At 35.6% G+C, this 27,122-nt stretch overlaps 1 protein-coding gene across 2 annotated transcripts in view; it reads right to left on the reverse strand.

The window, feature by feature from the left end:
- Positions 1-23,865, reverse strand: part of LOC133531461 (AT-rich interactive domain-containing protein 5B-like) — a 120,368-nt gene extending 96,503 nt beyond the window's left edge. The window contains exons 1-3 of one of the 2 annotated variants that reach the window (XM_061869692.1): positions 23,234-23,865; positions 5,110-5,251; positions 1,840-1,890 (exon numbers count right to left, since the gene is read on the reverse strand). In XM_061869692.1, the coding sequence (XP_061725676.1) occupies positions 1,840-1,890; positions 5,110-5,251; positions 23,234-23,254 (214 nt within the window). In that variant the 5' untranslated portion in view covers positions 23,255-23,865. The remainder of the gene's footprint in view (positions 1-1,839; positions 1,891-5,109; positions 5,252-23,233) is intronic. The other variant, XM_061869693.1, reaches the window with a different exon arrangement.
- Positions 23,866-27,122: the final 3,257 nt, after the last annotated feature.

Raw genomic sequence — 27,122 nt, forward strand, 5'->3', positions numbered from 1 at the left:
GGTTTATACAGTCAGCAAAACTATTAGCTTAGCAGCTCTACGCAACAGCTTATGTTTGCAGGAGTGCTAAGCTAATAGTTTTGCTGACTGTACAGACAGCCAAGGTCTTAAATATTACGTACAAATCACCAAACATATAAACACGACCTTATTCCCTTCATATTAAAGCTGTATACACATATTTTTGGCGCTTCCCCATATTTCAGACCTTGATATCAAAATATTTGTGTGAAATTATTCAGTATTGGTAACCCATTTTTGTTTCCCCTAAGTGTAGACACAAGCGAAACCTAATAATATGGCAGCCACTATGAAATGAGTTAATTTCTACGGGTTTAAATGTGGCTTTCCATCACAGAATGCATCAAGGGCAATAAGGTCCTTTCATTCGGAAATTCCAACAGAAACTCTAATAAAAAGGTCCTTATTGCACATGAAACATAACCAAATGGAGAGTCAGTGGTGTGTATTATAAACGGAATAATATTCAAAGACTAATACTAAATTATTAATAATTATTATATTGACAATGATCTCCTTACACCGAAAAGTAGTGTCCGACCGAAACATGTTTTTGTGCCGAAACCAGTTTCGGCCGAAGCCGAAACTTTAGTAGACTTTAGAATCGTTGAAAAAAATTCATAAAACCGCTTTTATACACATGTTAAGACTGCTGCGGCCGTCCAGTGGCGCCCTCATTAGGGGAATTATGTATTCCATTCCAATAAACCATTTAATTTCTGTATACATCAATTAGTACGAGTATATTAATATTGTTGTCCTACTTTTTGCCCAACTATTGGTCTTTGTAACCTGGTTTAGTTTCATAGTACGAAGTACCATTTTGTGAGGTTCGGCCGTTTTTGGCCGAAACTACGGCCGAAACTGGCCGACACAGAATCTTCGGTAGGACACTACCGAAAAGTTATTTCAAGTGACTGTTTTACATAAACTAAAGAAATGACTCTTTGCACGAAGATTTCCATATATTGACCCGCCTGATGCTATCTTTATCGCACGCGCGTATTGCTGTCCCGCCGATATGGTCAACGACACTGTGCGAGCGGGATAACAATATAACTATGCGCGTGATAGACATAGCAACAGACGAGTCATTATACGAAATTCCTTCTGCTAAACGTCCTCTCTTTATATTAAATTACAGTTATTGTGACAAGATTAATTATAATATTACTTTTTATGTCGAGTTTTATACAAAGTGCATGCACATATTTTTTTTATAAAACACACCAGTAATAATCAAAGTATGAGCGCCCAATGAAAAAGTAAACCTTTCGAGCGCCATGCGAAAACACACAGCCATATAGATCGTGTCATTCACGACTCGTGCCTTATCTAGTATAGGGTATTTGACTACTAGTCAAATCAGTTTCTTTTTTCAAACTGTCAAAACGATTTTGCTACCATGGAATTTATATGGAACACTGGCATGTGACGTCATAATCAAATCAGTTACTCTTATTAGTTTAATACGGGTTTTAAAATATAGATTATGTCAAAAAATAACTGCTGTCTACGTTTCTCTATTAATCTGCTGGTGCTTTATTTCATGCATGATTTAAAAGAATTCATTTTAAATACAGTCAAATACCCTATTGTCATGTAATTAAAGGTTATATTTGACAAATCTGCACGTCATTGTGGATGACACGAATTATACCTATTTAAAATAAAATTAAAGTATGATGAATAGGAACAAGCGGGTCAATGTACTAAATTATTCGTGCTTAGCGTCCATACTTTATTACAGATACATATACTTTTTCACTGTGTCTCAATATATGACAATCGGATATTTATGGTCTGGAGATGCAGTACCTATGATTAGTTGGTCATGTAGTGGAGGCAGCCATTCGGGGTATTTTTTATCTGTTGGACATTTCATGAGTTTAGTAGCAGTTGGACTTATGAACTTACAACTAACGGGCAAGACACAGAGATTCCAAAGTGTGTAAATTCTAGAATGTTTCCAAAAAATACTTAGGATCGCTAACACAAAAGTGGTGACTTAATGGCAAGCCAATTTCGAAAACCCACACTCGCGTTTAAGCCATTCACAGCTCGCCCATGTATTGTGAATGTGTGCGTGTCGCGCGTAAACATCAGAGGGCCTACCGCGCGAACCATGTTCGACGTATTGCCTCCCTGTCACACTTACATATGAATGTTCAAGTGCGACTGAGAGGCAACACGTGGTTCGCGATAGCCAAGATAACAATGTTTCGCGCCGCAGCGAACGAAACGCCTCTCTCTTTCTATCGCACTAATAGTGATAGAGATACATTAGCGTTTCGTTCGCTACGGCGCTAACGATTCTCTTTACTAGGCCCCCAGGAAAGGAATCGGCGTTGTACGAAATCAGAATTACAGTTTTGTCGTAACGACACTAACCCATATATGTATATGTATGTGCAAATTTCAGAAAAATTCTAGCTGGAAAAATTTCTTTAATAATTCTGGTAAATTTCGCAATAATGAAAAAGTTATTCTCCAAAGTTACCGACAGAAAACTTTATTTCTCACTGTGTGACTTGCCCGGTAAACAGCAATATAGGTTATTTTTGCAAACCAAAAGGGACCTTACATCAGTTGGTAACCCCTAACCACCACAAATCAAAACCAAGTAACATGACTAATACAGTTTTATTCCATTTGGTACCATTCATTTATTACGTAAGACGTTTTAGAGGGACGACGTGTTAGACGAAAATTTTAAATTTCTATGAAATTATGACGTTTAAAATAATACTTCCACACTCCATGCTATCAAACACGTGCAGAGTTAGCTTAGACGGGCTCCAGTACCTTTGTAAGTACAAATAAACGTTCCAAAAATGATTCAATTGAAAAAAAAAACACTAAAACAAACCAAACGTACACATTTTTCCTTTAGGTTCTTGAATTCTTACGTAATATAGGGGCGAGGGGGGGGGGCCTATTATTTTTGATTACATAGCGGTGGGACGGTTCAGAAACTGGCAAAAATCGTCTTATATAATAAATAAATGGCGCCTCTGTAAAAAAGATTCAAAATACAATGCCTTTTAACAGGCCTCTGGGTGGCTAGAGGGAAACTTGTTGTAAGGTCCCTTTAAAAATTAATCACATTTCTCTGACCAGTGAAAATGAGACATCTTGTCTAACCTTTTGTCTGTGTATGATAAGAATTCTGACCGAATTTTTAGTAGTGTCCGACCGAAACATGATTTTTTGGCCGAAACTGGCCGAAACCGAATCTTCGGTCGGACACAAATTTTTTGTGTTCTATACAGCACGATCCAGGTTTAATCCACAAAGGTTAAAACAACAGGAAATCTGATTTCAGAGGCACATTGTATCTTGGCACAGTGACAAAAGAAAGCCGCTATGTATCTCATTATTGTCACTGCGACAAGCGAAGGGGTACGGAAATCCAATTACATGACCGTGCTACTTTCTAGATAATCTCAAGGATATTCGGGGTAAATAACCCTGCATTTAAAACATAAATATTCACTTTATTAATTTAAGGTCTTGGATTATTATTATGTTATGTATAATTTATTGGGAATGGCCAGAGAAATGAGTATGATACAGTGAAAAACATTAATATTGACATGAGAGACAAAATGGAATATGCGACAAGGATTAGGTTAGTATTTGATGCACCGGTGATATGAATTACACAGTTAAATTGAAAGTTATGACACAAGTTCAAAACTAATACAAAGAGTTAGACCAAGCTAAGTTGGCAGCGATTTAGATAGCACAGACAGTGCAAGTGTTATTTTAAACATCTAACTTCATTATTATGATGTATAGTTAAATATTTCACCATCACATGAATTTACAGGAAAAAGTGTTAAATGTAATTTTTCAATGACAAGAATTAAAATTTGAAATTGATGTCGATTACCCCATTTTGACATGCAAACATTGTTGAAAAAAAAAAAACATGAGAAGGTATGTTAAGGTTTATTTTATAATTTATTAATAAGTATATCGGTTAATGAATTCAACCTTAAAAAACCTTTCCAATTAACATTTAACATTTATCTGTCAGTAAGATTTTAGTTTCAGCAAAGTAATTAAAAACAACCGCACAAAACATACAGTTTGGTAAGACTTAGTGACCTATTTTTAGGATACATGGTAACCATTTATCAGAATAAACTATACCCATCCCTCTTTTTCGGGTTATAATACTAGCATAAGGTTGCCTTTTCCCTGAGGCTAAAATAAGCGGAGAAGATGACACATCTCTTGCTGATGCTATTGATTATTGGTTGATTCTCGCAAGTGTTCTCTCATCTCCGCCTCGGTGGAAATTCTGCCTTAAAAAAAGACAGCAATAATCTTTCTGTCTATGCTCCACTGACAAGCGCTCTTGCCAAACTCGATGTCCTTTTTTAAGGCACTTTTCCTAATAATAGAGTAAGCCTCATCCTATGTATGTGTGAACTTAATAGGCTTTTTGCCAAATGTTATTCACACCAGTGTTAATTTACTTTAAATATTTACCATTATCCCAGTATTATTTCGTTTTCGTTTTAAATTTAGTGACATTTTCTTAATAATATTTAATCTTATTTTTATAGCTGATTTTTATCGGTTCTAACTTCCAATAGTAATTGTAAATTCCCGCGATTAAGAATAAATAATACTGAAATGGTACCGTGTTTCTGGATTTCAGCAAAGCCTGAACCAAACCATGTGGTGTATACTCATTTATCCTTGCCCCACGTGCCCGACGGGGACAAATGGGAATACACCAACCACATGCGTAATGCACTGCTCCGGCACAACAGTAGGGTAGGTCCAGTATTGTTAAACCCTGACAAATCCTGATTATTATACATTACGTCCTGCGTTGTCTTGGATTATTGGCTTATAGAAGGTGTCCTGCCAGATCCTGCAGAAGTCCCCTATGGCGAAGATGCGCTCCTCCTGTCCCGTGATGGAGCCCTGACCAGCTGTTGGCTTATAGAAGGTTACCTATGGACACCGGCTCGGAATCCTGCCAGATCCTGACGAAGAAGTCTCCTATAGCGAGGATGCGCTCCTTCTGTCCCATGATGGAGCCTCAGCTGTTGGCTTATAGAAGATTACCTATAGAGACCAGCTCGGAGTCCTGCCAGATCCGGACGAAGAAAAAGTCCCCTATGGCGATGATGCGTTCCTTCTGACCCGTGATGCGGAGCGCCTTGTAGAACGTGTACTGTCCGTGCTGGCCACATGGAGCCCCGACCAGCTGTTGACAAAAAAATAAGCTGGTTTGATTTATAGTTATACTCTGGCATACCCATTTCGTCAGTAGACAAAAGGCGCGTAATTCAAATTTTCGATGGCAGGACAACCATGCGCTCCTATTTTTTTTTAAATTTGCCTCCTTTTTTCTAATGACGGTAATGGCTTGTTTAACTATATTCAGTGTTGGTGATGGTAGTTACTATTACTGTTCCTAACTTTTGGTATCTATTTCAAACGGCCTTTGAGAAAAACGCATTTAACCGATTTGCATGGCCGAAGTTATCCCATAAGTGCTCCGTGAACAAAGTTTTGTACGGCGCAATAATATTAGATTATTTCATTTTGTGTTTTTATATCACACATTAGGCAGCCATTAAGAGGGGGTATAAAGCCATAAAATATGAAGGAAGCAAAAGATATGGTGCGCCGCGCGAATCTTGCGACGGGATCACGAAAGGTATGGCCGTCGCGCAGGTATTTACCTTTTATTCAGATAAATCTCAGAAAATAAACTTTGTAATCAAATTACTATTCCTCGGAAGAATAATACTGCTATTTGTATGGAGGCTAACCGAAAAGAAATGAAATATAACTGTTTTTTGTCATCTATCAAGCATAGTCATTTGCTCCAGGATTTATTTCTATGATATTAAATATCCGTTAAGATATATTTGGCCACTTTGCTCGTCACTATATATTAGCGTCCGACCGAAGATTCGGCTTCGGTTTCGGCCACAGTTTGGAACTACGATTTTAACATGTCTACAAAAGTTTCGGTTTCGGCCGAAACTAGAGCCAAAGCAAATCGGTTTTGGTTTCGGCAAAAAAAAAAACGTTTCGGACACCACTATACATCTGACTGTACCAATCAGCTGTTTGGGACATTTGTTTCGACATAACGGTGTTAATAAGTCCGTCCTGGCAATCGAGAGGGTTAACAGTGCCGCATATATCCAGTTATTACTTAGATTGGTCGGGAAATGCGAGCGGAAGGCAAACTCTGATAGTAGCGTCGGCAAAACAACATTACGAATCCGAGTTTTCGCAATCCCAGGAGATGTGTATACATTTTGGGATCCCTGAGATATAGATTTCTCCTTGAATTGCCAAACCACTCGACGTAGAAGGAATCCACCATCAATTATCAAGCTATTTTGGATTTTAACATGATCGTACGGTCGTCATCAGATATATCTGAGCGGCCGAGGCGCTCACAAATATCTGAACGCGTCTCTATTGTCAAGGCGTTAGCAAGCCAAAAATAAAGAAATTCAAAATGGCGGCCATTTTTTGCAACTGACTACGAATTCATATTAAGGTATCCTTTCGGATCCTTAGATATAAATTTTCATAATGATTAGAGGAAATTTTCCGTCAGACGTATCGTTTCCGAGCTGCAAGCAAAAAACTAAAAACAGCAAAAGTGTATGGACATCTCCTGGGATTGAGGAAACTCGGATTACACGCATTTAGGTCAAAATAAAGTTATTAAAACGATTTCCTGTTTGCTAGAAATTAATTCTTTGAAAAAATCTAATTTGATCAGCCTAGTACGTTAAGTAAGTAATTCAAATGAACCAAAGACTTACAAATAGTCCCTGAATAAATTATTTAACCCCGAAGCGATGTAGAGTCAGCAAATTTGAATGGTAGATAAAAAAAATACCTACTCGTGAACTTCATGGGATCAGTAATTTTGAAAAATTTCAAATACTTTAATGGACAAAAAAATTGAATTATCAAACCATTCACGAAATTTCATGAGACGAGAAATGCGACCTGTATCCGTACCATGAGTCACTGAGTGTCAAAACTGACATAAACGCTATCGAGAACGTAATTTATATCTATACATCTCGCTCGCACTTATATGCGAGTACGAGCGAGATACATAGAAAGTAAGTTCGGTTTTCAACAGCGTTTATGTCGGTGCCGAACTGGTGGTAACACTAGAGGAACACAGCCGGACAAACATACTAAGACATTTTTGCCCAAGGTGAAACGAAGACTCTCGATTTGTTTGGTCAGTAAATATGATAGAACAATCGAAATCGAACTAGTCCCAAAGTAAAGCGCGTACATACTAGAACTAGACAATGAAGGGTGATAACGAATTAGTTTATTTATTTATTAATTTAAAGAAAAACTTAATGTACAAAAGGCGAACTTAATGCCACGAGGCATTCTCTACCAGTCAACCTTAGGGCAAAGCAGAAAAGATTGTAGGCGGTGCATTTAAAACTAAAAGAAATTGGTATTGAAAGAATTAATAGAGTCCAAATACACATAAATTAATTATAACTTCTTAAATACATAAAGACACATACATACATTACATAAATAAATTAGTTACCGATATTTTAAGACATGGTACTTTACATTAAAACAATTATCTTTCAATAGAAATTAAGAAAATCGAAATTTTTTTTACAAGCTTTTATTAACTTGCCCTGTTAGTATGTATGGGACAAATCTTGCAAGTTAAATTTGACCTACTTCCCGGTTTCCGATGAAGATGAAAATTTGCATACATATGTAAGTCGGGTGAACAATGCAATATTATGGTACCATCAAGCTGATCTGATGATGGTGACAGGAGGTAGCCATAACTTTGTGATAAAACAACGCAACCTAATTGTGTTTGTGGTTTTTACAATTGTCTCGATGAGTATTAGTTGACTGTGGTAAAAAAGTACAGTCAGCGATAAAAACTTGTACCAAAAATGAAAATTTTGCCAAAAACTTATTTCATTTAATGTTTAACACTTGATTTTACAACGTGAAGTGATCAGCTAAGAGTTAATTAAAAGAGATTCTAGAATCTGTTGAATGAGATTAATCACCTCATTAACAAGGTGTTTTTACGTAACAAATGTGTTTTTTCCAATTTTCTCCAAAAAAACATCATAAAACCTATTCATACGTAGTAAATACAATCCAGACGCCGGGTGTTATCAGCTGTAAAAATATTGGTAACTAATTTGTTAGCATCTTATATATTATGTATAAATATGTGTGACACATATATATGTGTATGTAATAGTATGTACATATAACTTAATAATAATTTACTCATAAACTAAATTAAAGACAATTCGAGCAGACAATCAGTTGTGCTGCCGACAGTACCGCGACCTTTGAATCAATAAGTATAAAATTGAAACAGCCCCCGGCGAGAGCGGGACAGCGCTACATACTCCAGTCAATAGGGAGGTGGCTTTGATCTTCTTAATTTACATCGATTGAACAACTTAAACAATAATTAAATTATTTTTAAGACACAATTTATTTTATTTTATTCTCACGAAAATATCATAACATGAACTTTATATATATACATATTATCTATGCTATCCATATAAATCTTATAAAACAAAGTCCCCCGCCGCGTCTGTATGTTCGCGATAAACTCAAAAACAACTAAACGGATTTTCATACAGTTTACACCTATCAATACAGCAATTCTCATGGAAGGTTTAGGTGTATAATTTGTTAAGGATAACCCGTGCAAAGCCGGGTCGGGTCGCTAGTAATCTTATAAAATTAAAACTAAAGTTAGAACTAGATATTAATTAACTAAAGTTAAACTAAATGTAAATCTATAAATTAAACAGTCGTCGGCCTATTCTTATCGTGTTCTTACATAAGGGTGGAAGGGGGTCAACGTAATACATGAATGGCGCCAATAATGAAATTAAATTTCATTTAAATGTGATTATAAATTCGATAATTTCTGAAGATAGTTTTACAATACATAAACACTAAACTTTCGCGTTTTATACACATATTAGTGATTTAAACGGGTCTAACACGAGCTCCAATCCCATGTCCAACATGGATCCAGCCCAACTGAAGGCGGTGATCTTGGACACGGCGCGGACAGTCCGGCGGTTCCTCTCTCTGCGGCCCTGACCACCGGCGGCTTGGACCCTGCCCCGCTGCTGGCGACACCCTAGGTTAGGTTTTTTATATCTTATACCTTTAAACGAGCAATTCTTGTATATATATATATATATATATATATATATATATTTCCGGGATCTCGGAAACGGCTCTAACGATTTTGCTGAAATCTTGGGGAAATTGCTTTGGGGGTAAACAATCGATCTAGATTAGTCTTATGTTTGGGAAAACGCGTGATTTTGAGTTTTCATGCGTTCTTCTTTCGACGCAGAATATGGTCGCTAATTTCGTGTTGCCGGCCACTGTCCGTCTGGTCCAGCGGGTTAAGACGCGGACTGCTAAACGAGTGTTACGGGTTCAAATCTCGCCCGGTGAATAACTTTTGTTTTTTTTTATATGTTCAAGTTTATATATAATTTTTTAATTTTTATTGTTTTAGACATGTTTAATTTAGTAAAAAAATGTTGTTAAGATTATCACCTATACACCACCATATTACAATAAATAGTTATAACCGAGCAAAGCTCGGTCGCCCAGGTACTTTTATTTTTATATTCATGATGTAAAAAAACTAACCCGGAGAATAAAAATGAATAAAGAATGAAATAATATCGCATTAGACAGATACGGAGTAACCAACGGACTGGAGGCATGCAACCTATATCTTTAAATAAGTATATTCCCCGTTGATCAGAGTACGGGGGAAAGAGACGGAGCTATGTTGATAATCAGCAGATTTTACCGTGTGAACGGGTAGATAATGGCTTAGGGGCAGCGCACACTGACGGAAACACCACGGAATTCCTTCCTGTACGGCTACCAAGAGTTTGACACTGACATATTCGCTAGCGCGTGCGTAACTTACTTTCTATGCATCTCGCTCGTACTCGCATAATAGTGCGAGCGAGACGTATAGAAAGTAAGCTACGTAGATGTTAGCGAATATGTCAGTTGGACTCTGTTAAGGCAGTCGTGGTAAGGCTACTAGAGCCCGATTTCGGCGGGCAAAAGGGCGCAATTTGCGGAGATCTTTCTCTTTTACTCTCACTAAGACGTTATTAGAGTGACAGAGACAAAAGCCCGCAATTGACGAACTTCGATTTTCGCGGTTATAGCTCCGATGAGTCCCCAGCAAGCCCCATACAAACGTAGTTACGCTCACATTTTAATACGACTAGCTAGATTGCTATGAAACTTTGTACTTACAATAGGATAAGGTATATCAATGCCTGTAATTAGTTTATGTAGCTTCAGATACCATAGTTACAAAAATACAGCGAATTTAAGTTTTTCTAACAAACCTTTTTTTGGTCTATTTCGTTTGTTTTATAAGCTGGAGCTATATAAACTAATTACAGGCATAGATATATCTCATGTCATTGTATGTGCAAAGTTTCATTACAATACAACACGTAGTTTTAAAATGAGAACGAAACTCCGTTTGTATGGGAAGGTGTTGTGTTCCTGCCGGTGAGTAAGGTTGCCAGAGCTCAACGAGGAGCGGGAGGGAGTTAGGGTCGGCAACGCGCATGTAACTCCTCTGAAGTTGCAGGCGTACATAGGCTACGGATACTGCTTACCATCTGGCGGGCCATGCTTGTTTGCCACCGACGTAGTATTTAAATAAAAAAAAAATATAATAAAAAAAAATATAAAAAAAAGGCTACGGATACTGCTTACCATCAGGCGGGCCGTATGCTTGTTTGCCACCGACGTAGTATAAAAAAAAAGGTGAAATTTGGCCGAGCTTGCCGGGGACTCTTCACGTGCATTACGACGGACCGGTCTGGCCTCGTGGGTAGTGACCCTGCCTATGAAGCCGATGGTCCCGGGTTCGAATATCGGTAAGGGCATTTATTTGTGTGTTGAACACAGATATTTGTTCCTGAGTCGTGGGTGTTTTCTATGTATGTAAGTATGTATTTATCTATATACGTATGTATATCGTCGCCTAGTACCCATAGTACAAGCTTGGCTTTGGGACTAGGTCGATCTGTGTAAGATTCTCCCCAATTTTTTTTTAATCATTCGCGACTTTTACTTTAATTGCAATTTTTGCATGCATATATCAAAATAAGATAAAAACGTAAAAAGTTTACTTAATTTTTATTTTTACAATCTGAATCCGTTAATTTGTCTCTACATTTTATTCCCCCAAAGTTTAAACAAGTAGCCTTTAATTTCATAATTAAAAAATAACAATACTCGTAAAAGTATCAAAAGTGACAACCCTAGCGTGAAACCCTATTCTCGTAATGTAACTACGTAGGCGGGGGCCGCGCGGCAGCGACAAAAACTCTACTGCAGGGGTTATTTAGTGGGTTCTGTACACTTTTTTTTATATTACGTCGGTGGCAAACCAGCATACGTCCCGCAATCATGCTTACCATCAGGTAAGCAGTCTCCGTAGCATATGGATGCATGTAACTCCAGAGGATGTCAGTACTTGGATGGGTGACCGTTTTTATAGATAATGGTAACAAACCCTTCCTGTGCGAGTCCGAGTCGCACTTGGCCAGTTTTTTTTAGGGTTCCGTACCCAAAAGGTAACATTGAACATTTAAAAAAAAAACGAAACGTTAGAAAAATTATATGCCACTACTGAACCTGCTCACAAAAGTTCACGAGAATCGGTTGAGAATTGAGATGCTGCGGTGGCAGCATGGTTCCATTTTTATCACTTGTCACTATGCCCGTCACTGTCGCGCTTACATACTTGTTATAACGTCACAGGCATGGTGACAAATGATAAAGAGCCGACCGTCTTAGCTCTACTGTAGAGGATAACATCCGGACATACGAAAACAGTTTGCCCGAGTCAAAACGGACACCTTCGCTTACGCTTCGGTCAACATGCATATATTCATTCATTCATTCATTTACATTTTACATGAACAACCCTTTTTATTACACATCAGTTTTCCTCTTCAAGATACATAATGTATAATTAAGTTACAAGATTATTCCATTTATTTAATATTACTTTAATTATCAACGCAAATGAAGTCGGTACATTATATACCGTTTTGTTTACATTATAATAAATGACGTTAACATACCTACCATCTTTCACATGACATTGTATTTTTTATCAATAACTATCGAAAATTCGTGAACAATGATATTTCCCGTTTAAATTGTCCGTGAATGACGTTAATCTTTAGTAAAAAAAAGTATAGTTGAATAAGAAATACATTAAATACATTTAAACGAGCAATTCTTGTACATATAAATACTATGTGTTTCAACACGTATAGTGGAGCGGTTAACCACGTATAGTAGGATGAATTTTATCAACAAATCACCCCCCATACCTTTTTTTTTTATACTACGACGGTGGCAAACAAGCATAGGGCTCGCCTGATGGTAAGCAATCTCCGTAGCCTATGTACGCCTGCAACCTGCCAGGGGAGTTACATGCGCGTTGCCGACCTTAAACCCCTCCCCCACCCCTCATTGAGCTCTGGCAACCTTACTTACCGGCAGGAACACAACACTAAGATTAGACCTACAACCTATGTATTGTTTACCATTTTAAAAATGCACCCACTTCAAAATTTTATGCTGCCAAACACGACTCCACTTGGTTAATGTACCATTATCTGTCCATTTGCCTATCGCACATAAAAAAAAAAAATTCGATAGCTTGTGATTTAAGGCATAAATTTGAAGAGTAAATGTCACAGAGAATTTTCCGCTCGAGAATTAATCACAAAAGTAAAAAGCGGCCATGAAGGGTTCCGGCCATTTATGACGTATTAAAAAAAACCACTTACTAGATCTCATTCAAACCAATTTTCGGTGGAAGTTTGCATGGTAATGTACATCATATATTTTTTTTAGTTTTATCATTGTTTTATTTTAGAAGTTACAGTGGGGGGGGGGCATATTTCACCACTTTGGAAGTGTCTCTCGCGCAAACTATTAAGTTTAGAAAAAAATGATATTAGAAACAATAATATTTTTGAATTATAAAAATATCATTTTTGAAGACCTGTCCATCGATACCCCACACGTATGGGTTTGATGAAAAAAAAAATTGAGTTTCAGTTCTAAGTATGGGGAACCCCCAAAGTTTATTGTTTTTTTTTTCTATTTTTGTGTGAGAATCTTAATGCGGTTCACAGAATACATCTACTTACCAAGTTTCAAAAGTATAGTTCTTATAGTTTCGTAAAAAAATGGCTGTGACATAGACGGACATGACGAATCCATAAGGGTTCCGTTTTTTGCCATTTAGCTACGGAACCCTACAATTTCTCTTCAAAAATTTACTTTTTTTTACATTTCACCTTTTTTTTCAAAACTACTTTTTTATTGTTAAATGATAATACAGGATATCAGCTAAAAGTTGACATCAAAATGATATCCCTAGTTAAAATATTCCACAAGTTACACGAGTCCAAAAGACCTCCTGTAATGGCTCGTATGTACATTTCGACTTAGATACGAGCGAAAACCGCGTACGGTTTATCTGACGCCATTGTCGCTAGTTTACATTCCGGTTTCGTAGCTATTATATATATTTCGGCGATCTCGGAGACGGCTCTAACGATTTCGATGAAATTAGCTATATGGGGGTTTTCGGGGGTGAAAAATCGATCTAGCTAGATCTTATCTCTGGGAAAATCTGAAGCTACATAAACTAATTACAGGACTAGATATACCTTATCCTATTGTAAATACAAAGTTTCAGAGCAAATCTAGCTAGTCGTATTAAAATGTGAGCGTAACTACGTTTGTATGGAGCTTGCTGGGGACTCATCAGAGCTATAACCGCGAAAATCGAAGTTCGTCAGTTTCGGGCATCTTTCTCTGTCACTCTAATTACGCCTTAATGGGAGTATAAGAGAAAGATGACCGCAATTTACGAATTTCGGTGTTCGCGGTAGGCCCCATGTTGCTTACCGTTCCTGAGGGCCCACCGCGAACCGCGTTCGACGTGTGGCCTCTCTGTCGCACTTGTAAATTTGTACGTAGAATGTTCCATCGCAGCCATCTTGAAATCTTACTTAGCAATACTTAAACCCCGATTTGATCAATTTTATATATTCATATTTATTTAAAATTCAATTTGAACGGAATAAATACTATTTTTGTTGTAAGAAATAATTTGTTAAAGTAATATTTTTAATTTTCTTAGATTAGAATTAGTTTTTTTAGATTAGAATGTTTATAACCTCAAAAGTATATGATTTGGGCTATAAACGCAAAAATCGAAGTTCGTCAATTGCGGGCATTTTTCTCTGTCACTCTAATTACGTCTTAATGAGAGTAAAAGAGAAAGATCCCCGCAATTTGCTTTTTCCCTCCAAAAGTAAGTCTGGTTAACTAGACACTGAATTATAGTGTCGTGTACATATTATTGTACCGCAATATTAGATATCATAGGAACCCTAGCATTTCGGAAGAAAAAGTTAATTACTACTACTTTTGAGGTTAGAAAAATTCTAATCTTTAAAAAAACGGAGTATAAAAAAATGTCGTAAAGTTTTTTGTCTATGATATGACTCATTACTTGAGTCTAGCTAGGCGCGTTTTTCGTAAGTTAACTCGCTGGCCAGTGACGTTTTAAAAGAAAAAAATGGAATAAAACGGCCATAATGCCAACGAGTTACGTTATGAGCAGTGATGGGACAAAGTCGGCATGGTTTATCGATTTTTGTCGATTGAAAAATTACCTTTTTTTTTTAGAAAACTAATGTTTTTTTAATTAATATTATGTAAAAATAATATAAATATAAATGACTGAAAGATTAAATTGGATAAACAGAAAGATCGAGTTAAAATTTAATGGTTAAGTAAATTTTATCATTTTAAAGTTTAGATTATAAATTAAGGTTTTATTAAGGACAATTAATTATAATTACAGGTATGCTTATAATAGGTTTTTATATTACACTCTTTGATATTCTTGACAAGTCAAGTTAATTACATAATTCGAATTCCTACGAATACTCGAAAAAGCAATCAATTTGATTAAAATGTAGATAACGTATGATATAATTTCAAAAGCTATACAGATATTAATTATACATATATCGACGTCCTACATGTAGGTAATGAATTATTATTGATTGTTGTAGAGCAGCGCAGTAGTAAAAGCTACTGAGAAACATAAATCTATTCGAGGTAAACTTATATGACCTATTATAGTTCCTAATAATAAAACATAAATATGAAAATGGGCAAACACAGATACAAGAAAGTAATACTTAACTGTATAAGAAACGCCAAAAACTTTTTCCTATATCAAAACACAAGTCTTTAACCAATTCCTGTATATTACAGTGGGCACCAAAGTGTATCTCGTGGTATACAATAAATATTAGAAATCAAGGTAGGAAAAACCTAAATGATATAAACTATTTATAATTACTCATTTAGAGGCGTACAAAGTGCGTGGAACGGATTTGCTTTTATTAATGATAGCAGAGAAACGATTTTTTAGGGTTCCGTAGCCAAATGGCAAAAAACGGAACCCTTATAGATTCGTCATGTCCGTCTGTCTGTCCGATTATTTAATGTCAAATCTGTGGCAAACAAATGACCCACCTAACGGTAAGCCAACGCCTTAGCTTGTAGACGCTTGTCAATTTAGTAGTGACATTAATCATTGTGTTAATAAAAAAAACGTAAATAAAGAAAATAAACGGACACCAACTAAAGGACCTCGAAAACCGCAGACTGAAAAGTTACAATACCCAGTACCCCTAGTGTAAATAAATTCGATTTCCAAACGTGACGTACGCGTTTGCGTTTAGTCTCATTTTGTATTGGATTTAGAAAGAGCGCGCCAAGCGGGACGTTTTGGAAACTCAAAATCCTATACAAAATGAGACTTAACGCAAACGCGTTCGTCACGTTATGATGTCGATCAAATTTACACTAGGGGTACGGATGTCACTTACGTGTTGTGTCTCTTACTACTATACGCATTTCTTGAAATTTACTTCATGAGACACCAAATTTTTTAAATTTCAAAATATGCTTTACTGATCCGTCTCGGCTTCGCCGGATAATAAGCGCGGGATTCTTCTGACGTCATTAGCATTAGCAAATATCGTCATATTTCGACAAATTATACAACTAAACCTTCCTCAAGAATCACTTTATTGATAAGTTAGAACCGTATGATAATACGTTCAGTCGTTTTTTTAGTTTATCGCGAACATACAGACATACAGTACATAATTTTAATTTTATAAGGTGTATTGATTCAATCAGGTTCAAGTAGGTCTAGCTCTTTCAAATAGAGTTGGACTAAAATAACTATGCAACGATTTTGATAGCACAGACGGTGCAAGTGTTATAATACGTCATAATTTCATAGAACTTTGACGTTTAAAATAACACTTGCACAGTTTGGGCTATCAGAATCACTGCAGACTTGGTTTAACTCCAGTCGCTTACATATATATTATCATCAGCTAATTATCAGAGCAATATATTGATGTTATTATTATGGAATAAGATAGTCAATCATTAAATAAAAAAAATTATTAAAAAAACTTGTTTAGTGTTACTAGAATAACATAAATGTAAAAAGAAAACTTTCCAAATGGGTTTATTGGTAGGAATATTTGTCAAGTAGCGAAACAAGGATACACCAATCGTGTTATGACCTGACCGTTATGATGCGGGCGTGCGAGAGAGATAGCAGTGTTTTCACTGCCCCATTCTTTCTTAGGGTGGAATGTTCATTGTTCGTTAATTCAACTCCGATTCTATTTCGATGCACTCTTGACGTTTATTGACCGAGCGTTAGTGAAGGTGTCCGTTCCAGCTTGGGCAAAAATAGTCGCAATTCTTGTTTGTGAGCAGGTTCGATGATAAAATATGTTTTTGGATTGTTTTCAAAATGGCGGAGCTATAAATTTATTCATTTTTAAATTTTTCTCGCGAGGTCTAGAGGTTACAGAGCCACTATACTGTGTATCTTTAGGTATTTAAATAAAAGTAAACAAACACACTGTCCATTTTCGGGTAGTTATATGATTTATAGGTTAACCAACCAAATACAAAACCGCCTGGATCTGTAACCTACATTATTTAATCATGAAATTTTTTCATCTACCGTCAACTGGCTTAAGGACTCATTTGAGGGTAGATTTCGTTTACTTTTATTTAACTACCTAAAGATACAGAGTTTAGTAAATGTAATGAATTAACTAATAAAGTGTATTTACCATTAACTCTTTTATCACGGAAAAAAACATTATTTTGATTTATTATATGGGTAATTTAGTTATTATAATAAGGATTTTAATGCCAATGATTCCAAATTATATAATTCTAAAACGGTAAAAATGATTATTAAACTTAACTAAACCTTGAGGAAGGAAAACAGCGATTTAAATTAATTTCTCATCGGTTTTAGGCATTTATTGTTATCAATTTGAATAACAAAACCAATCCAATAGTCACTTATACATATGTATGTAGTATGTTATGACTAATAGGTAATAACCTTTTATAATTAAATGAAAATGACTACAAATATGAGTAATAAGTACAATCTTACACAACTGACTCTTCTTTGTATGCTGTAGTAGCCATTTTGTACTAAAATACCAAGTTGTATAAACAACATTCCTTCAAAAGCAAGTTCGTGTTGAATGAAATAAATAAATTATTATACATAATATGTACAAGCGTAAGAATGATTTTAAATAATATTTTTACCATAATCTGTTTACAAGTCAAAGTTGATTTGGTTCATATTATGACTGAAATGAATACACACCATAAACAAACTAAGCTTTGTATTTATTCATATATAAGGTACAAAAACAATAAATAAGAAAAACTTAAAATTACAATTTATCTAAATACTGACTAAACAAAAATAAATATACCTATCTCAGATATTGAAATAACATTTCGCTTGGATAATTTACTACTCGTAATTATGCGCTAAAATATCAGTTTAGACAAATTAGGTCAATAAAACTGTCATTTAATAATAACAAGGTGTAAGGTGCAACAAACTTCATCAACTGTGAAGTGTCAAGTGAAATCATTGATGACGTCACATAACCAGTTACATTCTAATTCTACAAACAGAGGTGACGTCACTCGCTCACAGATACGGCTTTGCCTTTGATAATATTGTTGTCAAGGGTGTCATTAGCATATACTATTTAAAACAACTGAAAAAGTTAAAATCGTTCGAATTTTAAATTTTAAAATGTCGTGAGTCATACTAATTTAAACGTTAAACTAATTCAACTCACGTATTTCTTGTCACTCGTGCGACATGTTTCGGAGAGCGCAGCGGTGGCAGCATGGTTGCATTTATCACCTGTCACTTTCGCACTTACATACTTGTTAGAACGTGACAGACATGGTGACAGGCGATAAAATGCGACCGTGCTACAGCCGCAGGTCTCCATTTTCAAGCACTAACGGTGCGGAGAAGCGTTCACTATAAAGCAGAGACGCTTTCCATATAGATTTTCGTACATTGACCCGCTTGTTGCCATCTCTATTGCACGCGCATAATTATATTGCTGTCCGACCCATGAAACCGGTTTTCAATGTCACTGTGCGAGCTTCACAGCAATATAATTATGCAATAGAGATAGCAACAGTCCACACACGAAGCATCGATTTAATATAACTACCATAAAATCCATGACACGAAGCTGTAATATACACGATGCCCGTGAGCATTGCGAGAGATTTGAACAGTATATTCCTGATCATATTTAAAGACTAACATGTCCTATAAACTCTTTTGGTATTCCCCTCATTTCAGAATTAAAGCCACTTACAAAAAAAGTGCAAAACGCCTTTTTGATGACGACGTTGCCACTATGGGACCTAGTCCAAATATCGATGCAAAAAATAGTTTAAATTCTTTTTGAGTTACAGTTTTACAAATAGCGTTTACATTTTATGTCCAAATACATACAATAAAACGAAATAGTTATTTACGATACAAGTGCAGAAAATAGGAAATTCGCAACGAGTGGTGATACATACATTAAAACACGACCGATGGGAGTGTTTTAAATCGACACGAGTTGCGAATTACCTATTCGCACGTGTATCGTACATACAACGTTTTACAGTACATATGGTTCTTTAAAGTTTCGACATTTGCACGGAAAGTGCTCGTTCCCGCGCGCGTGTTAGAAAGTAGCGCATATGTATTGTAAAAAAAATTGTGAAATGACCTAAACTTGTACGAGTATAACATTTTTTCTTTCTTTTGGCTTTTCTGAGGAAATGCGTGGTTAAAATTTATCGGGTTCCTCGTAGGCACCTTGTATATTTTGGCATGTTACGATATCTTATCGCAAGGCTTGAAGATCGCTCATGCTGATTGATGCATGTGAGATGAAAACCGTGCCAAGACGATCGTCAAGATTGTATCAAAACCGAAACAAGTTCTTAAGTTTTTCTCCATTTTCTTCAGTTGTTTGGTCTTTCACCATAAAGTTGCGACCAGACCGCAGCTTAAAAAACGGTCACGATACGGAATCACGGTACGCATACGACGCGTCAGTGCGATTCCGTATCGTGACCGTTTTTTAAGCTGCGGTCTGGTCGCACCTTTAAGAGGGAAGTAGACCACGTGATCATCCATACAAAAAGAGAAAACGGTTTTCCACTTCCAAATATTTTCCATGCTCCATTATTTTTTAGTACCTATGTTATTGACACAATGAATAACTAGGTTCATTAGTTTTCCTTTTTTGAAAATTTGCAAAACAAAAACACTGTTAAGATTTAGTTAGTGGAAACCGTTTTCTCCGAAACGGAATTTCATAGAAAAGTTACCGTTATTTCGTTAGATTCGAAATGATATTCTTCCCATTTAACACTTCACATTTCACTTCACACTTTAACATTTCTAGTAGTAACATTATGCTATATCAGTACCCCTAGTGTAAATAAATTCAATTTTGAAACGTGACGTACGCGTTTGCGTTTAGTCTCATTTTGTATTGGATTTAGAAAGAGCGCGCCAAGCGGGACGTTTTGGAAACTCAAAATCCTATACAAAATGAGACTTAACGCAAACGCGTTCGTCACGTTATGGTGTCGATCAAATTTACACTAGGGGTACAGATCACTACAAAAAAATTACAAGTAAATGTTATTATGAGTGAGCATTTATAAATTTTAATGCAAAGAAATAAGATTCATATCCACACACGAGTAGGTCAGTTAATTTATTAGTGTATCTACGTATCAAATTTAACATAGTGACTAATACCTTTGTATTTAACTTTAAACGCTACGTCGCCACAATACAGATGTCATATAGTAATGCGTCAATCTATATTCAATCTTATGTCAATAAGCGAAGGTTGATTTTAAATTAAACTTGACTTTTCAGAGTTACATTAAACTGTAGGGCTAAGATGGTCGGCTCTTTATCATTTGTCACCATGCCTGTCACGTTCTAACAAGTATGAAAGTGCGAAAGTGACGGATATAGTGACAGGCGATAAAAATGGAACGCTGCCATCGCTGGACATTAATTATTAATTAACAGGCCAATTCGAGAGTTATTCGATCTGTTTCCGATATGATAATGATCAGTCAGTGTCAAAAATGACGTTTTTGATTGGAGAACTCACTATTGACACTGACACATCAGTATCATATCGGAAACAGATCGAATAACTAAAACTCGAAACAGATAATAAGAGATCCTAATTAGTGGTGAAAAAAGTAGTTTTACCAGTACTTGTCGTTTATGTAATTATAATTAAGAATTGTACCACAAATAGGTATTTAGCTAATTATACTCTGCAAATTTACCCTAGTCGCTAGTGAACCTGCATACGAAGCAGGAAGTCCCGGGTTCAAACCCTGATAAGGATATTTGTGTGTTTATCTCATTTCATTATTCTTTTTTGTATTGTGCAATAACGGTAAAAGAAAAATATATTTAATATTATTTAATAATATTTATAACTATCCGGAAACACACCTTGAAGCTCTGACGAATGTCAATTTGGAAATAAAACAATTAATTTAAAAAAGATAAAAGCTTCCTACAAGCTATACACGCCACGCCCACTCCATTCTTACACAGATTTATGTAAATCGTATAAAAAGACATTACGACGTTTGGCACTTAAGTCGTTTTGCTTCACATTTGTATTGAAGCATGACGAATAATGGCGTAAGTGACAATCGCCCTAAAGTCCCTTTTATGCGGAATAACAAATATTTTTATGAATGTGAATACCTTAGTATTTGAAAGATTTCACCTGTGCCCTTTGAACTGACCTCAAACAGCTGTTTAGTATACATACGATGTATTGACTAAACAATAAAAAGATGGAAATGGCCATTTACCTTATTTAAATACCTATTAATAAAAAAACTTGCTTCTTATTAAGAATAGGTATGGAAAAACGTTAATACATGTATATAATATGCAAAGTAGGTATTGCATGTTAGCATTTCGTAATTTATAGGTAGTTCGTCATTAATTTTAACTCACTTCTCTACCTGAATATAATTTTCATGTTTAATATATGTAACGTTAGGATATTCTCATGTATTGGTACGTCCCTCTCGCACTCGCACTGCACGAAAGAGATGGATTCCATGCTAGCCCTACAGACATTTTCGCAAACTAAGGAACGGTGACGTCACAGCCACACGCGCGTAGAGCGGCTGCGTTTTTATAAATAGCGCTCTATTTTTGGCCTTTATGGGTTAATGATTACATACATATTTAGCCACCGCGTTGGTATGGATAAACAGACGGACAATGCATTTATTCATACACACGGACTAATGTCTAAGGACGTCAATTTCAAAGGTGCCTATTAAATATTTACATGAATAGACATGTCAGATGATGTTTTGTATTATTTTACGTAGAACAAAAGACAATCAATTTTAATACAAGTCGTGTATGTTACATAAATAAAAAAATAAACAAATTAGGGGACATCTTACACAAAACATTTATTCAGTCAAAATATGAAACATTCATAATAATAAATAGCCAATACCTATTTAAATAGTAGTTTATGAAGGACGTTTAAAAAGCCGCGCGTTTTAACTGCCGCTTTTTCTTAGCCGTCATGAGCCTTTTTTCAATACGATTAATTATAAGTTGATTATTATTTTAAAATATAATTCAAGCTTAAACGTACAAAACCTGGAAAAGATCAAAAGCCTCAAAAAAGCCTGGAAAGGATCAAGGTTGTCTGGAAGAGATCGCTTTTTAGCGATAAGACCGCCTGTTGTCTGCCTCTAAATTTAATCAATGGTTTATTTTCTTGTATATTTTTACTGAGGTGTGCCAATAAAGAGTATTCTATCTATCTATCTACCTGTTATTACAATATATGATATGAATCCTTTACCTAAGACACGACGCTTTGTTACAACGGATTATTTTATTATCTTATGAACAACAGTCTGCGGATAGATTACATTTTTATTAACTGATGCGTGAACAATCAATCCGCCACGATTCACGAAGGACACGGGTATTGGAAAAGTAAAACCATTACTAATGAGAAATCATCAATTATTACTTTAATATTGACAACTCCCATGATATCTCATTTCACTTTTACATTTTCGTAATTTTTAATGTCGAGTCTACATACCTATATGTATATGCTAATTCGCTGGTAAATAACAAGCTAAGCAACAATTACAGTTTACAACTTTACACAACAAAACATCGATATCGATAATCGCCCGGCGTGGTCACAACACTAGCGGTGATACGAAGAACAACGGCAGGGTTCGAGTCGACAATAATTACTCTTTAATGCCGACCCTATTCCACATTAGGGTTTAAAAACAATCAAATACAGTCGAATACACAATAAAATCAATCGATGTTTTTTTTTTGCTACTATATGACGTAAGCAAGGTCAATAATGGAACGCTGCCATATTTTTTTTCATTCATAGACAAAATTATGAATGTTAGTGTTAAAAACGGACAGATAAATACTATAAAAGCTTTCATTTAATGAAGATTACAAATCAAATTATAATTAAATCAATCAATAATTGTATTAGCAACCGGACATTAGCGATTCCAGTTTAGAAAGAGTAGGTAAAAAACGGTTTTATTCACTCACCTTAAACGAGGGTTTATCCATATTTGCAAATCCAGACAAAGAACACGTAAGCACTAACACATCACAAATCGGAGAAAGTATACGTTAATTAGCCACAACACAATAAGTAGCTTTAAATTCCCACATGAGCTTATATACATATATTATATATGCACTAATTTTAAACACAGTTCACGGTTTTTAACACCTTATTTTTAGCACATCACAACACGAAACCTGTTCACTACACGCTAGATCGATTTCAGATAATTTCAAATAACAAATAACAATACTGAAATTCGTGGCAGTGTCACAATCACAAGTCTTTAAAAAAAAAACTACGCCATGACTACGTAATCGGTGCACGTACTTTTAATTGTTATATCGTGTTTATATAACAAATGGTTGTTTGTAAATTCTAATTATGATTATTGGAGACAATAAAAACAATATGGCGATGGTTTGACAAAAATATCCGAAACACGCGCGCTTCGCTTCCGCTGCGGCGGGGACGCGTCCATCTTTGAGCGGGCTAGGGCCGTATCTGTTCGAAATGCTCCGTATTTTCTTGCCCGCTCGCACCATCCTAGGGCTACCACTGGCGTTTTTGGAAACAAAGACGTTTAATTTTTTAAATAATATAACCCTTTTCTGTTTGGATGGTTGTGATTCGTTTAATTTCATGTAGAAAAGTATGCATAAGTTATTAATAATCTGTATTTAAAATTAAAATGCATTTTTTAAAGTGAGTTTTTCTTAAGGATTGAAAATAATTTATAATTATATTCCTATTTTCTAACTTTAACTAAATATGTAAGTAACTAACTACCTATATCAAATTAATCTTTATAAATTTAACAAACACATTACCTAAATGGGGTAAGAAACTTAGCAATTATATTTCACATTTTCCCTTAAATATGTTACACAAAAAACGGTTGGTGGTTTCTAATAGTAAGCAATAGGGTGATAAAACGTATATGAAGGATATTTTGTACACTTACTTATATTGCAGTATTAGATTTTCCTTTGTTCTACTAATTCATACTGTAGAAATAAGTTGGTTATATTTTCTGTTACATTACTTTTGATTAATACCATCAAATATTTATTAATACGTAAAAATATACTCGCATATTAAAATTACATAATACACAATCCATGCTACCAGAAATTCCAAACACAAACAATAGTTCGATATTATTTGCAAAAATGAAGCCGAATTGAACGTCATTCAATAATTATAATTTTAACCCGTCGGAAGATGGCGGCCCTGCGCCGACACACACAGCTACACGTACATGTATACATTTTTTACGTAAATATAAATGATTGGCACAGTAAACGGATGGACGTGAGATTCTTTTAAAACTGTCCAAATTACACAGTTTACGAATGCTAACAATGCAATTTACGTTTTGTGCTTTGTTTCGTAATTATATCGTTTTTAGTTTATTGTTTAATTGTAGATTAACTCGTATTAATTTTAAATACATTACTCTAGTCTCCTCATTTGTTTATTGCATTACTACAGTATGGTGTTTTTTGAGAAAAAAGTTTAACAAACTATAATGAACTCACAATAAAGGGTCAACCATTAATTACATCACACGACTCGGGGGAGGGAGGGGGTCAAGAAAACGTTACATGTTGTGACAAGGGGGAGGGGGGAGTCACAAACTTTGTGACGTCACTGAGGTAAACGATTTTTATATTTATTTTTTATTCATTGTAAAGTTAAATAACAAGTTTTTGGAATGATCCGAATGATAATCATTTATATTAGTTTAATTTTCTTTACTAATCGGTTTGGAGTTTTAAAATTACTAATATTTCTTTTATCAAAACTATTTTGATAAAATATTAATAACACGTAATTAGAAAAATGTTACGTCACACCAGAGGGGACGGGTTTGCCAAATGTGACCAAGTGTGATACAAAGGGGGGGAGGGTTAAAATAACATAGAATTTGGTGTGACGTAATTAATGGATGACATCTAACAAGTGAATGATAACTCTGGAAGTCTGGATATGAAAGCATCCATCAACTATGTTGACCGCCTACTGTCAGCAGAACAATACGCTTATTAACTACCTATATAACAGTTTGGTATACAGCTCAACAAGTTAACAACAAACAACTACTTATCAATTTTCTTGATTTTTTTCAAAAATATTTTGACCCGCATTATTGCTAGAGGTTAGAGGTATGAGGGGGCCAAAGACACATTTTAAATTTTCATAATTAACTTACTAAATGCTTTTTTTGGATTTAATATTGCACGGAACCTTAAATACGAGTACATGCCTCATATGAAGTATATGAACAACAGTTTCCTATCGATTATCTCGCTGACATATCGCTTAGATAAGCAATGAGAGATATTTCATACAACTTATTAAATGGATACGAGTTTGTAAATCGTATCGCCTTAGGCTGTGCTAATGTGCTTATCTATACAATTTTATGACTAACACTTGAATAAATTTAATTAACCTACTAATAGGCCGCTCATATTACCGATGTAATATAATATTTAAGTTTCATTTTTTTTTTGGTATTTACACACGGTGTCATTTTAAACTCCGTCAACTTCGGTATACGGTTAATTACATTTAAGGAGACTGAATGGCATAGTAATTTTTTTTTCGTAAAATGTAATTTATAGCCTTTTTATAACACGGACAATACGGACATAATATGGGAATCCACCAAACAATTAAAAAAGAATGACATATCACATATCAATGACATTTCGAATATCGATCGTCCGAGATAGTACTTGCGTTTAGTAGCAAATATATAAATTCATACTTACTAAGCACTAGCAATATGTAAACACCCTAAGGCAAGTGTACACGCTTAGGGGCCTTATCAGATAAAAATAATCATTGATTATCTCGAAAATGGACTTAATTAGAATAACGGTTTCTTTGAGATAGTTATTAATTTATGCTCAGGAATGCACCTTTGAAAAAATCGGACTTAAAATAAACACGTGAATCATCTGCGTGGGATGATGCTGATGATTGATAAAATCTATCCTATATCCTTCCTCGGGCCTCAATCTCCATACCAAGTTTCATTTAAATCAGTTCAGCAGTGTAAGCGTGAAGAGAAATAGTCAATTTCGCATTTATAATATTTTATTAGTGATAATTATATATATGTACATATTTATCGTGTTCTTGATGCTGAATAAGATTGGCAAGGTTTACAAATATGCAGTGCCGGATTAACCATTAAGCAAAATAAGCACTTGCTTAGGGCACCAGGTGTAGGGGGGCACCAAAATCGTAGGAAAAAAAAACGCGCAGGCTGCATCAGCATCGCAGTCGTAGTGTAGTACTTATGTACACGAAACTTTTTGATACGTGTGAAAGTACCCATCTAATAACGAAGGGTCGTAAGAGAGTGAGGACACGTAAGTACATCTCCAACCTTACGCAGAGGCCATCAAAGCTCATGGCCAAAAAATTTTGCCATAGGGCTTGTGGCTAACCGATTTTCGCGACGTAGAATACCGATTTTGTAGCGTATTTTGCTCTCTTGTACACCAGATGTGTCGGCCAGGCCGAGTTGCTGCAGAGCCGCGATCCTGCGACCTAATTGTCAAAGTGTAATAAAGGGCCCTGCGAAGGCCGAAAAACAAAAGCATCTTATCAAGTTGCGCTTTCGAGTTAAGCCAAAGGCCGAGCAGTAGGAGGACCGTGATTACATAGGTTCGATTTCAAGCCACTCTTTTGCAGTTCGGCGTTAGGTCTTATGCGACGCCAGGCCTTCTACTTTATGCAAACTGCCTCACTTTCGCTTGGCCATGGATCCAAATCTATGCTGTCCTCTTTCGCAGCTGGGCTGCCTTGCTCACACCTCGCCATTGGTTGTAATATGATAACGCGCCGCGATCA

This window comes from Cydia pomonella, chromosome 25, assembly GCF_033807575.1.
Source record: "Cydia pomonella isolate Wapato2018A chromosome 25, ilCydPomo1, whole genome shotgun sequence".
Lineage (NCBI taxonomy): Eukaryota > Metazoa > Arthropoda > Insecta > Lepidoptera > Tortricidae > Cydia > Cydia pomonella.